Genomic DNA, 13,696 nt, shown 5'->3' with positions numbered 1-13,696 from the left:
ATCCTATCCCCATCCCCACCCCCAGGCAGGACCCTGCAAGAGCTGAGCTGGCTCTTTGTCTTGGTGGGAGGGATGTGTGTGTGTAGCAAGCTGGACATTCCAAAGAGTGGGAATTGAAACAGTCTTTTTACCCCATGTTGGAACCCTGGAGCCTGAGAATTTCAGCCTTTCTCTGCTAAAAGGCACTGACCCTCAAGGAAGAGCCACATTTGACCTGAGGTCGTGGAACAGGCTTTTGAAATTGAGTGATGGCACTGGAGCTGTGGGTGTGTAGTTTGAATAGTATTGTGTGATCTCACAGGGTGACAAACTCAGAATTCAAGGTTTTAGTATATACTGGTGTATATGGGGCAAGATAGAGGATTTAAGGTGTTGTCTAAATCCTTCTTCTTCACCTTCTTCTTCTTGGTTTCGGGTGTTTTTTTCTAATTGAGTGAAAATGGTCTGCATTGAGGACCTTGTGTGGTCAATTATTGGATCTAAAGTATAAATAATACAGGTGTCACCTCATTATTGGGTGATTAGAGCTTAAATAACCTGGGAAAGAGTTAGAGATACCTCCATTTACTACCTTGCTAGTTAGAGACTCGTGAGACTGTAATACAGGTAAGAATTAATAAACACTGAGTCCGAACAACCCCAGGTTAATTCAGTTGTGTGACAGCCCTAACAAAATTTACCCGTGAGCTCCCCAAAACCCCCCTGGGACAGAGACCTTTGCCAAGCACCCCCTGGTGCTCTGAGGATCATCCCCTTTCCCCACCCCGTGGCCCCCTCCCAGCTGCCCAGCCCCACGTACTGGTGCAGGGCATGTCCACGGGGTCGGCGTCCGCGCGGTAATACCCATTGCGGCACACGCAGTTCGTGGCCCCCTCGGAGGTTGTCCGGCTGTTGATGGGGCAGTGGACACAGCCCTCATCCCCCTGGCTGGCCTTGAACGTGCCCGAGGGGCAGCCTGGAAGAGAAGGAGAGCAGTGGTGAGCAGGGAGAAGGGGGCTGGGGGGATGCCTGGAGCCCAGAACTGCTGCCAAAACCATCCTGGGGGCTCTGCAGAGTCCAGAGGGAATCCTGACAGCTGGAGGTGAGCACAGGAGAGAAGGAGCAGCTGGTTAGAAGGCCCTGAGGAGGCACCTGCAGAGATGGGTCCCTATGTAGACACCTCTGTCCCCATTCCCCAACCATGAGAGCAGAATAGGGGTTGTAGGAGTGCAGAGGGGATTTTTAGTCACTGCCATGTAAGATATGAGTGGCTGTACCAAGTCAGACCACGGACACCACAATCCTCCCCCCAGTAGTGACTCTCAGGGGGGTTTAGGCTGGATATTAGGAAAAGGTTCTTCCCCCAGAGGGTGCTGGGCACTGCCCAGGCTCCCCAGGGAATGGTCAGAGCTCCAGGGGTGTTTGGACACCACTCCAGGGATGCTCAGGGTGGGATTGTTGGGATGTCTGTGCAGGGTCAAGGCTTGGATTTTATCCCTGTGGGTCTCTTCCAAGTCAGGGTACTCCATGACTCCATGGCCACCCAAGGAGCAGGGCACGTGTTGCCCACAACACTTCACAATTCCTTTCTCAGACACAGCTCCTGGCCCTCATTACCCCACGTGGGTGTTTCTCCCACTGTGTTACCCACTCGGTTTTTTATTCCCTGCAAATGTCCTGCTCCTGTTTTACCCGTAAAGAGCCCTGTGCTGTAACCACACACTGCAGGAAGAAACTGCTGCTGTCTGCTTCAGAGCCAAGCTGCCATTCCTGATGCCATCCCACATTCCCATTGCTGATGGACACTCAATCACTATTTGCCTTGTCCACGACCTCTAGAGCTGGCCAAATCTCTGTCATGCTCCACACTACATGACAACATTTACTGCTTTATTATCTTTTTTCAGCGATGCCCACGTTATTTTTTAACCACCACTGCACTGACTGTGAAAGCCCCAAGATCTGAGTTGTGAGGGACACTGGGGCAAACTCCCAGCTCATCTCTGTGCAGGTGTGAACTGGTCTACTGGAAGATGCCCCTGCCCAAGGCAGATGGTCTTTAAGGCACCTCCAAACCCAAACCATTCTTTGATCCCACTATTCCGTGAACCTGGGGTTGTTTTCTCCCATTTGCATCACCTCAAGTCTTTTTGAACTCCAACTGCCTTCTCATTCTCTGGCTGTGCATAGGGTCCTTTTGCAACTCTCCACAGAGTTTTGTCTTCATGACTTTATAGATGTGGCACTTGAGGACACAGCAGCGCTGGGCTGATGATCCTAGGGGGCATTTCCAACCTTAATGATTTAATGACTCAACATTACAAATAAACTGTGGGTTCTGCTGAGCAGTAACAGCGGCCTGGGCTCTCTCTGAGCCCCTCACAGGTGAAGAAGATGCTCCATGAGCAGCAGCCACTCAATCCTGTGCCCAGCCCCACAGGGTGGGCCAGGGGGACATGGGGGCCCTACAGCAGGTGGTGGTGAAAGCTGGACCACGCTGAGATCCAGCACTAACAGATCCATGGATAAAAGCCCTCAACACCAGAAAGTCCCTTCCAAGCCCAGGGATCATCAGTGCCCAAGGAAAAGCTCAGCTCAGGCTGTTCCTCTGTGGTTACTCCTGGGGAGACTTTCTGTTGCTGTTAATTCTTACACAGCCTGAAGAGCCTGGGGGGAGGCAGGTGGTTCCTGTGCTGAAACAAGTTTAACAAACTTCTCCTTCAGCTGCCTGCCAAGGCTCCCAGGAATGAGGCAGATCAGAAAACAGCCTGGGAAAAACATTCACTGGGGTTGCTGTGAGCAAGAACCATTGCTAAGAACTAGTTATTTCTTATTTGAGAAAAAAAAGGTGTTTTTTGTTGATGGGTTTTCGGTTTTTTTTTTTTCAGTTTTCATCTCCGTTCCTCCAGAATTATTCTGAGTTTCTAGTGAGAAAAGCTCTACAGAAAATTTCCATCAGTCCTCCTGATTACACTGTTCCTCCTTCCTCTTATGGTCAAGGAGCTGGTGAAAACCAGGAGTCTCCTCATGTTCCTGGATCTTTCCATCGATCCCTCACCTGCTCAGTTCCATTCCTGACCCACTTCCCTCGGGACCAGCCCACCTCAGAGGGTGTTAAGCTGTTGGGAGAGGTGATGGCTGGGCAGTTCTGCATTCCCCAGAAGTGATGGGGACATGATAACAGGCTTCCTGCACTAATACCAATATTTGAGACACACAAAAGACCAACACATAAAATTGCTCTCATCTGACAGCCCGGGTGAAATGCAGGGTCATTGAAGCAAAGATGGTTTCAGACAGGAGCCTCTTTCACCTTCCTGAGGTTTATTTTAAGAATAGTTACTTTCCTATCCTGCTTCTTCTGCATCAAGACAGAGAGACATCTGAAATGTGCCCAGGCTGTGGAATGCAGTGACTGCTCCAAGGGATAAAAACATTCCCCACACTGACCCTGGCATAGGTCAATGTCTGGAGAGGGATAAAAACCGAGGCTCAGTGGTTGTTCCTCAAAACTGCTGAGCTGGGACACTGAAACTCTTTGCATGAGCCACCGAAACACAGCCAGGAGTTTTGGCAAGTCCCTTCCTCCCCACTAGGTCCTGCATTGGATAAAATAATCTGGGAAAAATCAGAACTTCTCTGAAGTTAAATGTTCTGAAATCATGTGGAAAATCACTGAAATTTGATGCAAAGTCTTTTTTTTAATTGATTTTTTTCTCAAGTAATGACAACTTCAAGAAGTAAAATAAATGAACACTGTGTTCAAAACTGTTCTGCTCTCTCCAGGTCTTCCCCTGGGTGAGAAAACAGATTTTCTTTAGGAATCCACCCAATTTCTTGTTTCCAGAGTAAACTGCAAATCAAAAGTGAAATCTTCACCGAGGGGGCTGAAACCCCTCCTGCCTGAACAATGGGAATGTTCTCACCATGCAATGCTGGAAGCATCACGGAATCATGAAATATCCTAAGCTGGAAGGGACACAGAAGGATCATCAGTGCCACTCCTGGCCCTTCACAGATACCCCAACAATCCCACCCTGTGCCTCAGAGCAGTGTCCAAACACTCCTGGAGCTCTGGCAGCCTCGGGGCTGTGCCCATTCCCTGGGGAGCCTGGGAAGAGCCTTTCCTCATGTCCAGCCTGACACAGACAGGAGGACACCCCAGTCTTCTGCCCTGGAAGGTTGACAGCAGCTTTGGGACATCGCTGCTTTTCCTTAGGCTTGCATCAAGGACATCCCTAGAAATTCCTGCTTGGAACTGAAACAGTGAAAGCACATAAATTTCTACTTTCTCCAAGCATCTTTCATCCCTGGAGGGCAATTTTGGTGCCTGTGGCTCTGGCCCCATCACTGCAGCAGTTTCCTGCACCTCCAGCACCAATGGGATGCTGACAGGGGTTCACAGGGAACAGATGGACCTTGGACAGATGAACAGAGGCCACACCTCGAGTGCTGTGTCCAGTTCTGTCCCCTCAGTTTAGGATGGACACTGAGTGCTGTGTCCAGCTCTGGGATCTCAGTTTAGGATGGACACTGAGGTTGGTGAGGGGCTGGGAGCACAAACCCTGTGAGGAACAGCTGAGGGAGCTGGGGGTGTTTATCCTGGAGAAAAGAAGACTCAGGGGTGACCCCATCACTCCACAACTCCCTGAAAAGTGGCTGAGTCAGGGAGGGATCAGTCCCTTCTCCCAGACAGCACTGATAGAGCAAGAGGACACAGCCTCAAGCTGAGCCAAGGAAATATAGGTCGGATATTAGAAAAAAAGTTTTAATGGAAAGGGTGATAAAGTACTGGAATGTCCTGCCCGGGGAGGTGCTGGAGTCACCATCCCTGGATGTGTTTAAACAAAGACTGGATGTGGCACTTGGGGCCAGGGTTTAGTTGAGGTGTCAGGGCTGGGTTGGACTGGATGATCTTGAAGGTCTTTTCCAACCTGGTGATTCTGTGAATTCTGTGAATTAATTGCCCCTCTGCTGCACAGATCCATGGATGGCTGCCCCACTGGGGTACAGCCCCAAAGGCAGCCTGGAGGACTGGCTGTGGGTTTCTCCAACAAGGCTGGGAGCGTTGAGCAGCACTGAGCTCCTTGTTTCCCACTCCCTCCCTCCCAGGGCACAGAAAGGTGGTCCTGCCTGGGCACACACATACTTTGGTAATCACAGAATAAACTGAGTTGGAGGGGACCCACAAGGATCACGGAGTCCAGCTCCTGAAGGGAAGGGAATGCCATCAGAAGGACCCACGAAGGATCTGCCCTCTCTGCAGAGAATGTGGGAGGCAAGGCCACCTCTGCTGCTGGCACCAAGCTTCCAGCCCTCCTGTCCCGGGGCAGCTCAGCAGGGAAAGGCACCCCATGGCTGAGGGAAAGCCTTTGGCCAAATGTGCAGGAGGGGCTGCACAGGGGTTCCCTGTTCCTTTGTGTCTCACTGTCTCTCCCTAACCAAATGTTTAATTAATCCACTGCGAGCTGGGCAGGCTCCAACCAGGCTGCCCTGGTCTCCAGAACCCACCCCAGGCCCCTTCTGGAGCCAGCTCTGAGCAAACAGCTCCCTCCTGCAATAAAAGTTCGTCAAATGGCACCTTCAGCCCTTGCTGAGGGCTCAGAGGAAGGAAGGATTCTCCTCGCCCCCTCCCCTGGCCCTGTTTCTCCTGGCAGCAAGGATCCCTGGCCTCCAGCGAGGCATTTTTAAAGGCTGATGGAAACCAGGCAGCTCTGGCTGTCAGGATCTGCCAGGAGCCTTAAATCCCCAGCCTTATCTCCCCACTGGCTCCTTTCTCCCTGCGGGGCCGGGGCTGGGGGCTGCCTCTGCAGCTTCCCTGGTGCTGGGCCAGTCCCCTTGGCCACATCCTGCCTCTCGCCCTCCTCTGTGGCTTTGGGGGTCCCTCTCCATGCTGTTGGGATCCCTCCTCGATGCTCCTGGGGTCCCTGCCCCACTGGCACCCTCCTCACCCCAGAAACCCTAAGGGTGCCTTGGCCCCAACCCATAGTGCTGCTCCCACGCCGACCCACACAAAATGAGTCCTACAGCTATGCTCTGATGGAGAGTAAGGAAAACAGTGTCCTGGGCCAAGGCAGGAGGAGCACGGCCAGGACACTGGGGGAGGTGTTTTCCCTTCCCTTGTCAGGCATTGGGAATGCTGCCATGGCTAGCTTAGGGCTGCCCAATTCAAGGGTGACGTGGAGAAGCAGGAGAGGCCAGTGGAGGGTCACCCAGACGGTCATCTCTGGGGAACAGGGCATAGGAGAGGTGGGAAGAGCTGGATGGGCTAACTGGGGATCCTGGGGTGAGGGGAGATCTAACTGCACCTGCTGAAGATAGGCTCAAGCACCTCTCGGGGTGCCAGACTCTGCAAGACAGGACAAGGACCAGAAGTTCTGACAGCTTATTATGAAAAGCCACTTCTCCAGAAGATGTGCTGACCTGGGAGAGGGGTGGGAGGGTTCCATTCTTGGGGTAGATGCAGCAGAATTCCATGGCTGCCTTGAGCTCATGCTGGTGGCAGCCACAGTGCAAATGGGCACTGGACATGAGACCCCAGACCCTCCCTGACCAGCACTTCTGGCTCTCTGCTCTTGGTGTGGGGGTTATTGCATGGAATCATGGAATGGCAGGATGGTTTGTGTTCCAAGGGACATTAAAGCTCACCTCCCACTGTCCCAGGCTGCTCCAAGCCCTGTCCAGCCTGCCCTTGGGCACTGCCAGGGATCCAGGGGCAGCCACAGCCTCTCTGGGCACCCTGTGCCAGGGCCTCCCACCCTCAGAGCCAAGAATTCCCTCCCAATATCCCATCTAAATTTACTCTCTTCCAGTTTAAAGCCATTTATTATGTTCTCTGCAGAACTATTATGTCTCACCAGCTCTGAATTTCCCCCTCTTTCATCAACCACACCCTGCTTGGAAGATGAGGTGGGTGCTGCAATGACATTGTCACTTTTCCCATTTCTGCTCCATTTCTCCCTTGCACCTTGACCTTTGCTTTTCAATTCTGCATCCAAACAGGGCTCACTTTGTCTCACTTGTAAATTTGTCCCTCCTCTGCATGTTCCTGTCCCTCACCTGATGGGGTTTGTCCTCTGAGTGAGTGGGTGGCCTTTGGACAACCCAAAGCAGCAGTGCTTGGGTCCACTTCCGACTCTCCCCTGGTGCCCCAGCCTGGAGAGTGCAGGGAACAGGACTCAGGCCTTGAGGAGGCAGGTGGTGACACCAAAGCCCTTTGGCTACTGGAGCTGGCTGCCAGCTTGGCAAGAGCCAGGAGCTGGGACCTGTAGGTGCCAGCTCTCTGCACTCTCCCTTCCTGGGGCCACACGGGTCCTCTGGTTTCCTTAGGGATAAATTTAATTAGCAGCCCGTGCTGTTACCTCATCCTCAGATAAGCAATTAATGGCACTGCCAGGTGCTGTCACTGCCAACAGCTCTGACAGCATTTGGAGAGCAGGGGAGGGAAATACAGGAGGGAAAACAGGGTTAAATGAGATTAACTGCAGGGGAACCTCCATGATGTGGATTACAGAATTGTCAATAAAGGGAATGGTCCCGATGCAGATGTTCCTGTTTAACCTCATCATTCTCCACGGGACAGAAATGGAAGTAAGACAGCACAGGCTGCAAAAACATCCTCCTGGCTTGTAGACACATCCCCACTGACAGGGCCAACACCCTGCACCTCACCTGCAGCTCCAGGAGATCACCTGGGTCCCATCACCTGCCCACAGGCACTCCAAAGGCCACGTTCCCTGCAATGGTGCTGCCCACCAGCCGCCTCCCCTGCCCCCAGATCCATCCCAGGCTCCCTCAACTCCCTCAAAGATGCCCTCCCAAGGACTTCACTTCCATGTGCCCGCTGCTCATGGTAGTTTAAGAGCTCACAGCTCGTTCTCAGTGTCCTCTCCTGTGTCCCTTGGTCCTTGGGCAGTGCTGGGACAGCGTGGGGCTGTGACAGGACCTTAGTGCTGGGCTCTCACAGAGGGTTGGAGAGGACAGGGCAGGGCAGAGTGATGCCCTGCTCTGGGAGCTGCCCAAAACAAGGTCTTTGGAAGGTCTGGCAAGGGGCAAATATACTCTGGCCAGGCTGTCCCCAGCCCAGAGCTCCACAGAGCCAGCCCAAGGGCCAAGGATCAAGGACCCAGCCTTTGGACACCATGAGACAAACCAAGAGTGCTCATCACACACCAAACCCAGGCAGGTACAGCTCCCTGCTCCCCTCAGAGCATCCCCACCTTGGGCAGGACCAGCCTTGTCCCAGCCCAGGCAGCTCTCCCTGTGCTGAGCTCTCACCTGGGAGAGGCTTTGTGTGCTGGGGGCTTCCCAGCAAACCCCCCTGCAGGTTCCCAGGGTTCACAAGGTCACCTCCCTTCCAGCGCTGCTCCCAAGTTCAAGCATCTGGTGAGCCCAGCACACCTGTGGGCAGCACACCTGCAAGTTCCCTGAGCTGCTGGGGGGAAGGGCACATCCATCACATCCATGGGATTCGCTGTCACAGAGAAACGCCTGGAATTTCTCACCTGCCCAGTCGGCCTGGTTCAGCCTCCCCAGCCTGCCACGGGCTCTTAAAGAGAAATGGGGAGTTCTCTGTCCCTGCCTGAGCATGTGGGACTGGGATGTCGCCAGCATCCTCAGGGTGCAGATGGAGAGGAGCATAATGCAGCATTTATCCTGTCAGGGCCATGCACGCACAAGGGGAGAGGACTTCCCTGTGCCTGCCTGGGGACAGTGTCATCCCCCAGGAAACAAGCAAAACAACAAGAGGAAACAGCTTCAAATTGTACCAGAGGAGGTTTAGAGTGAATATTAAGGAAAAATTTGTCATGGAAAGGATGGTCAGGTATTGGCTGCCCAGGGCAGTGGTGGAGTCACCATCATTGGAAGGGTTCAAAAAGGGTTCAAAAAACCCTGTGTGAGTGTGGCAGCTGGGGACATGGGTCAGTGGTGGCCCTGGCAGTGCTAGTTTAATGGTTGGATTCCATCTTAGAGAGCTTTTCCAGCCTTAATGATTCTGTGATTCTCTGGTTCTATCCCAAGTAGACATGGATCTGTGTGTCCATCACGCTGCTGGAGGCCAGGGGTGGCTGCAGCCCAGAGGCTCAGCTCACTGCACACTTCCAGAAGCCTCCGTGGGAAGATGAACCCTGAAACACCCCCTGAAGCTCAGGGGTGAGCTCAGAGCCCAGCAGCACAGTGCTGGTGGCAGCAGATCCCTACAAACTCCTGCCTCCTGCAGACACCAGAGGAGCAGCCCAGGATGTAGCTGCTCCAAGGCCAAGCTCAGTAGGTCAGTGCTCTCCTGGAGCAGGACATTCCCCACTCCAGGAATGCCAGGTGATGCTGACCCAGTGCCAGGCACGGGGAGAGCAGGACCCTGCACAGTGTCAACCTCCAAACCTTGTCTGGGAGCTGGTGACACACAGCAGGACCCAGAGCTCCAGGGGCAGGACAGAGCATTGCCTGGGAGCCCCAGGGTGACCTGCATGGAGCAGGGGAGCACTGCTTTCATCCCTGCAGTCCCAGCACAGGAAATGCAGCTGCTGCAGTGAGTCCAGAGAAGACACAGAGATGCTCCAAGGGCTGAAGCTCCTCCAGGGCCAGGCTGGGAGAGCTGGGGGTGTTCACCTGGAGAGGAGAAGCTCCAGGGAGAGCTCAGAGCCCTGCCAGGGCCTAAAGGGGCGCCAGGAGAGCTGGAGAGGGACTGGGGCCAAGGGATGGAGGGACAGGACACAGGGAATGGCTTCCCACTGCCAGAAGTCAGGGATAGATGGGATATTGGGAAGGAATTGTTCCCTGTGAGGGTGGGAGGCCCTGGCACAGGGTGCCCAGAGCAGCTGTGACTGCCTCTGGATCTCTGGAATTGCCCAAGGCCAGGCTGGATGGGGCTTGGAGCAGCCTGGGACAGTGGCAGGTGTCCCTGCCCATGGCAGAGGGTGGCACTGGATGAGCTTTAAGGTCCTTTCCAATGCAAACCCTTATGGGAGTCTACAATTTTATATTCTTATTTTAACCATGCCGCTCAGGGCAGCAGCACAGCTGTTTTCTCCTGGTGTAAACACTGAAGCACTGCAGACTCACACTGACTGCTCTGAGCCAGCTTTCTCCAAGAGGTCTCCTAAAGAATTTAGGACCTTCACATTTTGTTACTTTGTTTGGTCTTGTTGAATTGTTTCCCAAAGCTTCTGCCTGGGAGAGCTGTGCCTGGGGAGGGAGGCGATGTTAACCATTACAGGAACACTTCCCAAGGACTTGAGGCAGGGAAAGGAACAAACTAAGCAGGGAAGTGGTGACATCAAAGTTGCACTGATGGAAACCCCCTAATCCCATAAACCCTTCCTGCTTTAATTGGTGTTAAAACAAAGATAATCTTATCTCAGCCCTATAAAAGAAGGGATAGGATGTTCTTTCTGAAAGTCTCTCTAAAAGCCCTCGTAAACTTGACAAACATTCCATGTTTCCAGCCCGAGGAGCACAACTTTAATCCTAAAGGAAACAGGAGAGCAAAAAGGGAGCTTTTCCCTTCAAATGTCCCCAGTCCCCGTGGTGCTGGTGCCAGTCTGGGGTCACAGCCCCAGCCCTGTGGGGATGCTGGGGACAGGCACAGCCCCCAGGACCAGGCACAGACTGGAGCAGGCACGGACCAGACAGTGTCTGCACAGCCCCAGCCCTGAGCACAGCCAGGATCAGACCTGGGACAGATTAGTGCCTCCTCCTCCAGCTCCTCCAAGTGCATTGGGGGCTGCTCAGTGTTTTTACCTGTCTTGTCTCCACTCCCCTGTCTCAGATGGTGGAGCAGTGTCTGAGCCTGAGATGGGGTCTCTGAAGGAACCCCCACCTGACCCCAGGCAGTGTCAGCCAGTGGCAGTATTCCCAAAGTGTTCTGCCTTGACTTTCCCCAGCACCAGAAGCCCTCCCAGCCCACACTCCCCTCCCCATCTCCAGCAGACCCTGAGACCCCTCCAGGTGCCATTCCCAGGGCACAAGCAGCTTTTCCACATGGAGCTGGGGGTGGCCAGGAACCCCTGGAATGGCAATGGGCATCTTTAATCACCACATTTTAATGCTCCTTAGCACCCAGTCGGGACAAGCTCAAAGTGCCAGTTGGTTTGGAGCCAGCAGCCACTTTCCAGATGACAACACTGCTCTGTGTCAGCCCTTGGTGCTGAGCAGAACTGGCAGGAGGGTGATTAAAAACGGGCCACTGTGGTGGGGGAACTGCACAGAACCTTTCCTTCCCGGCCTGCAGTGAGTGGAGAAGCTGTGGGGAGGCAGCACACCCTGGGAAGGGCACACACTGTCCAGCTGTGCTCCCAAAACGCCCTGAAGGAGGCCTTGGAAAGGCAAAACCCAAGGGGAACCAACCTCCCTCCAAAACAACAAAAAGGCTCCCAAGTGCACTGGCAATGAAGAGTTTTTCCAGTTTGGGCTCCCCAGTACAAGGGAGGACTCCAGGGAATGCTGGAGCACATGGTGGGCAGGAAGAGGCTGAGGATGGAGCTGAGCCTGGGAAAGAGAAGGCAAAGGAGACACCTTGCTGCTGCCTGCAGCGTGTAAGGAAGGTGGAGCCGGACCTCAGGAGGAGGAGAAGACTCCAGCTGGCACATGGAAAATTCCAGCTTGACACAAGAACGTTCTTCACCATGAGGGAGGTCAAGCACTGGAAGGAGGGACCAGGAGCACAGGGATCCACATCCTCAGGGACAGTCAGAGCCTCTCCCTGGGAACTGAGCTGCTTTCCTGTCCCTGCAGCTGCCTACAGCCAACTGAGCTCCCACCTCTCAAGGTCCAGAGTCAGATTTTACCTTTTTCTGACCCAGAGATGGGGTAACCCAGAGGCGTTTTAAAAACTTTTATTCCATTTTCAGTCTCATGAGAAGGGTGAGACAATAGAGATGTTATAATTCACACCATCACAATCAGAAGTTAAACTATTTCCTAATTACAACACATTATAAGTGTTTCTTGGCCAAGCAGCTTTTGCCACACGATGCTGTTGATGCCTTAAAGCCAATCATCTAAAACCACCCCTCGTGGGTCCATCTTTCATAGTTCTATTTCTCTAAAGCATCCAGTCTTATTTACAAAGCCATCCTTTGAAACTTGTTCCTAATTCCATTTCTCTCCCAACAACGTCTGTCCTATTCTATAACATTTCTAAGTCAGCACTTCTTATCTCAAAGTTTACATACAGACACATGCTGTGTGAGCCTTCGACCAAACTTTAAGAATTCTCTACAAACCCACTTCCCACAGTCCAGGAATCGTCTGCAGGAGCAGAGTGGGTAAAAATTCCCTTTTCCCTTTGCCAAAGCAGCCCCAGTTGAAGCAAGGTCCCTTCCCCAGAGTGGAGCCCCTCGGTGCTGTCCCCACCACGGCTGCAGTGCCAGCCTGAGCCTCCAGCTCTGCTCCACAGCTCCATCTGGCCCTGCCACCTCGGATTCCCTCACGTCCCAACAGCCACACTCCTTGCTCAGATGTTCCCAGGGCTTCCCCAGCAACCTGAGCTGCAGCAGCCCCATCCCAGTGAGCTGAGGCTGGAGCTCTGTGCTGGTTGTTGCAAAGGGGACTGCAAAGATACCCCAAAATCTCTGTGTCTGCAGGCACCCAGCCTGCCAAAAACTGAACCAGCCCCTCATGGCTGGGATCATTGGGGCTGGAAAAACCTTCTGAGATCCTCAAATCCAAGTACCAACCCAGCACTGCCAGGGCCACCACCAAGTGCCACATTCACAGATCCACTGAACTATTCCAGGGATTGGGGATGCCACCGCTGCCCTGGGCAGCCTGTGCCAATGTCTGATCATCCTTTCTGGGGAGAAATTTTCCTTAATATCCAACTTAAACCTCCCCTGGCCCAGCCTGAGGCTGTTTCCCCTTGTCCTGTCCCTGTTCCCTGGGAGCAGAGCCCAGTCCCCCCCTGGCTGTCCCCTCCTGTCAGGGAGCTGTGCAGAGCCACAAAGTCCCCCCTGAGCTCCTTTTCTCCAGGCTCAGCCCCTTTCCCAGCTCCCTCCCAGTCCATCATGAGATTTGTGCTCCAAGCCCTTGAAAAAAAAAATCCATGGAAGGAAGACAAATCCCTGGAATCAGCACATGAAATTTTGACAGAAAACAGGAAATTTGATGTGGGGCTGTACAATGAAGTCGGAGAAAACCACTGCCACCTTCAACTCTTCTCAAAGAGCAGCTTGAAGCACCCTGTACATGAGACCCACCAGCGTGGCCTTGTCAAGATCACCCTGAGCCAGGGACATGCACGTCAGGAAAGCTGAAGTAGGGATTTTAGACATTATTTCTTAGGAAATCTTTTATAAAGCCTCCCTGTGTTGCACGAGTGTAATGACTGCCACAATTCATGGCTGAACAAACACCCAGGAGCAATTCCCAGTGTCGACATTCCCTGTGCACTCCATGTGTCATTGGGCTGCAGTGCTCGTGCAGCACTGAGGGCTGTGAGGGATCAACATCAGAGGGAGCAGGCTGAGCCCTCGGTCCCCAGGCCCCCATTCCACTGATAACTTTCTCTAAAAGGATGCTCTGATGAGGGAAAAACAGCAGCAAATAATTATCTCTCTAAATCCATCAGGAGCAGGGCTCAGTGGAGGGATCTGAGAGCCGAGCACGCTGCAAAACAGATGGGAAGAGGCAATTTTCAACAGCTCATAATTCCCATTATTTGGGTGGGTTCTGCCTGCATCCATCAAAATGCACCTTCCACATGTGAAAGCTTTCTTCC

General features: G+C 53.2%; 1 protein-coding gene across 2 annotated transcripts in view; it reads right to left on the bottom strand.

The window, feature by feature from the left end:
- EPHB2 (EPH receptor B2) overlaps positions 1–13,696 on the bottom strand; it is a 92,680-nt gene that overhangs the window by 47,563 nt on the left and 31,421 nt on the right. For both annotated transcript variants that reach the window (XM_066334392.1, XM_066334393.1), the window contains exon 3: positions 800–955. In XM_066334392.1, coding sequence (XP_066190489.1) covers positions 800–955 — 156 coding nt within the window. The remainder of the gene's footprint in view (positions 1–799; positions 956–13,696) is intronic.

The sequence above is a fragment of the Sylvia atricapilla genome, chromosome 22 (genome assembly GCF_009819655.1).
Source record: "Sylvia atricapilla isolate bSylAtr1 chromosome 22, bSylAtr1.pri, whole genome shotgun sequence".
In the NCBI taxonomy this organism is placed as follows: domain Eukaryota; kingdom Metazoa; phylum Chordata; class Aves; order Passeriformes; family Sylviidae; genus Sylvia; species Sylvia atricapilla.
Note: the sequence above shows the minus strand (reverse complement) of the source record. Positions and strands in the feature narration are given on the sequence as shown.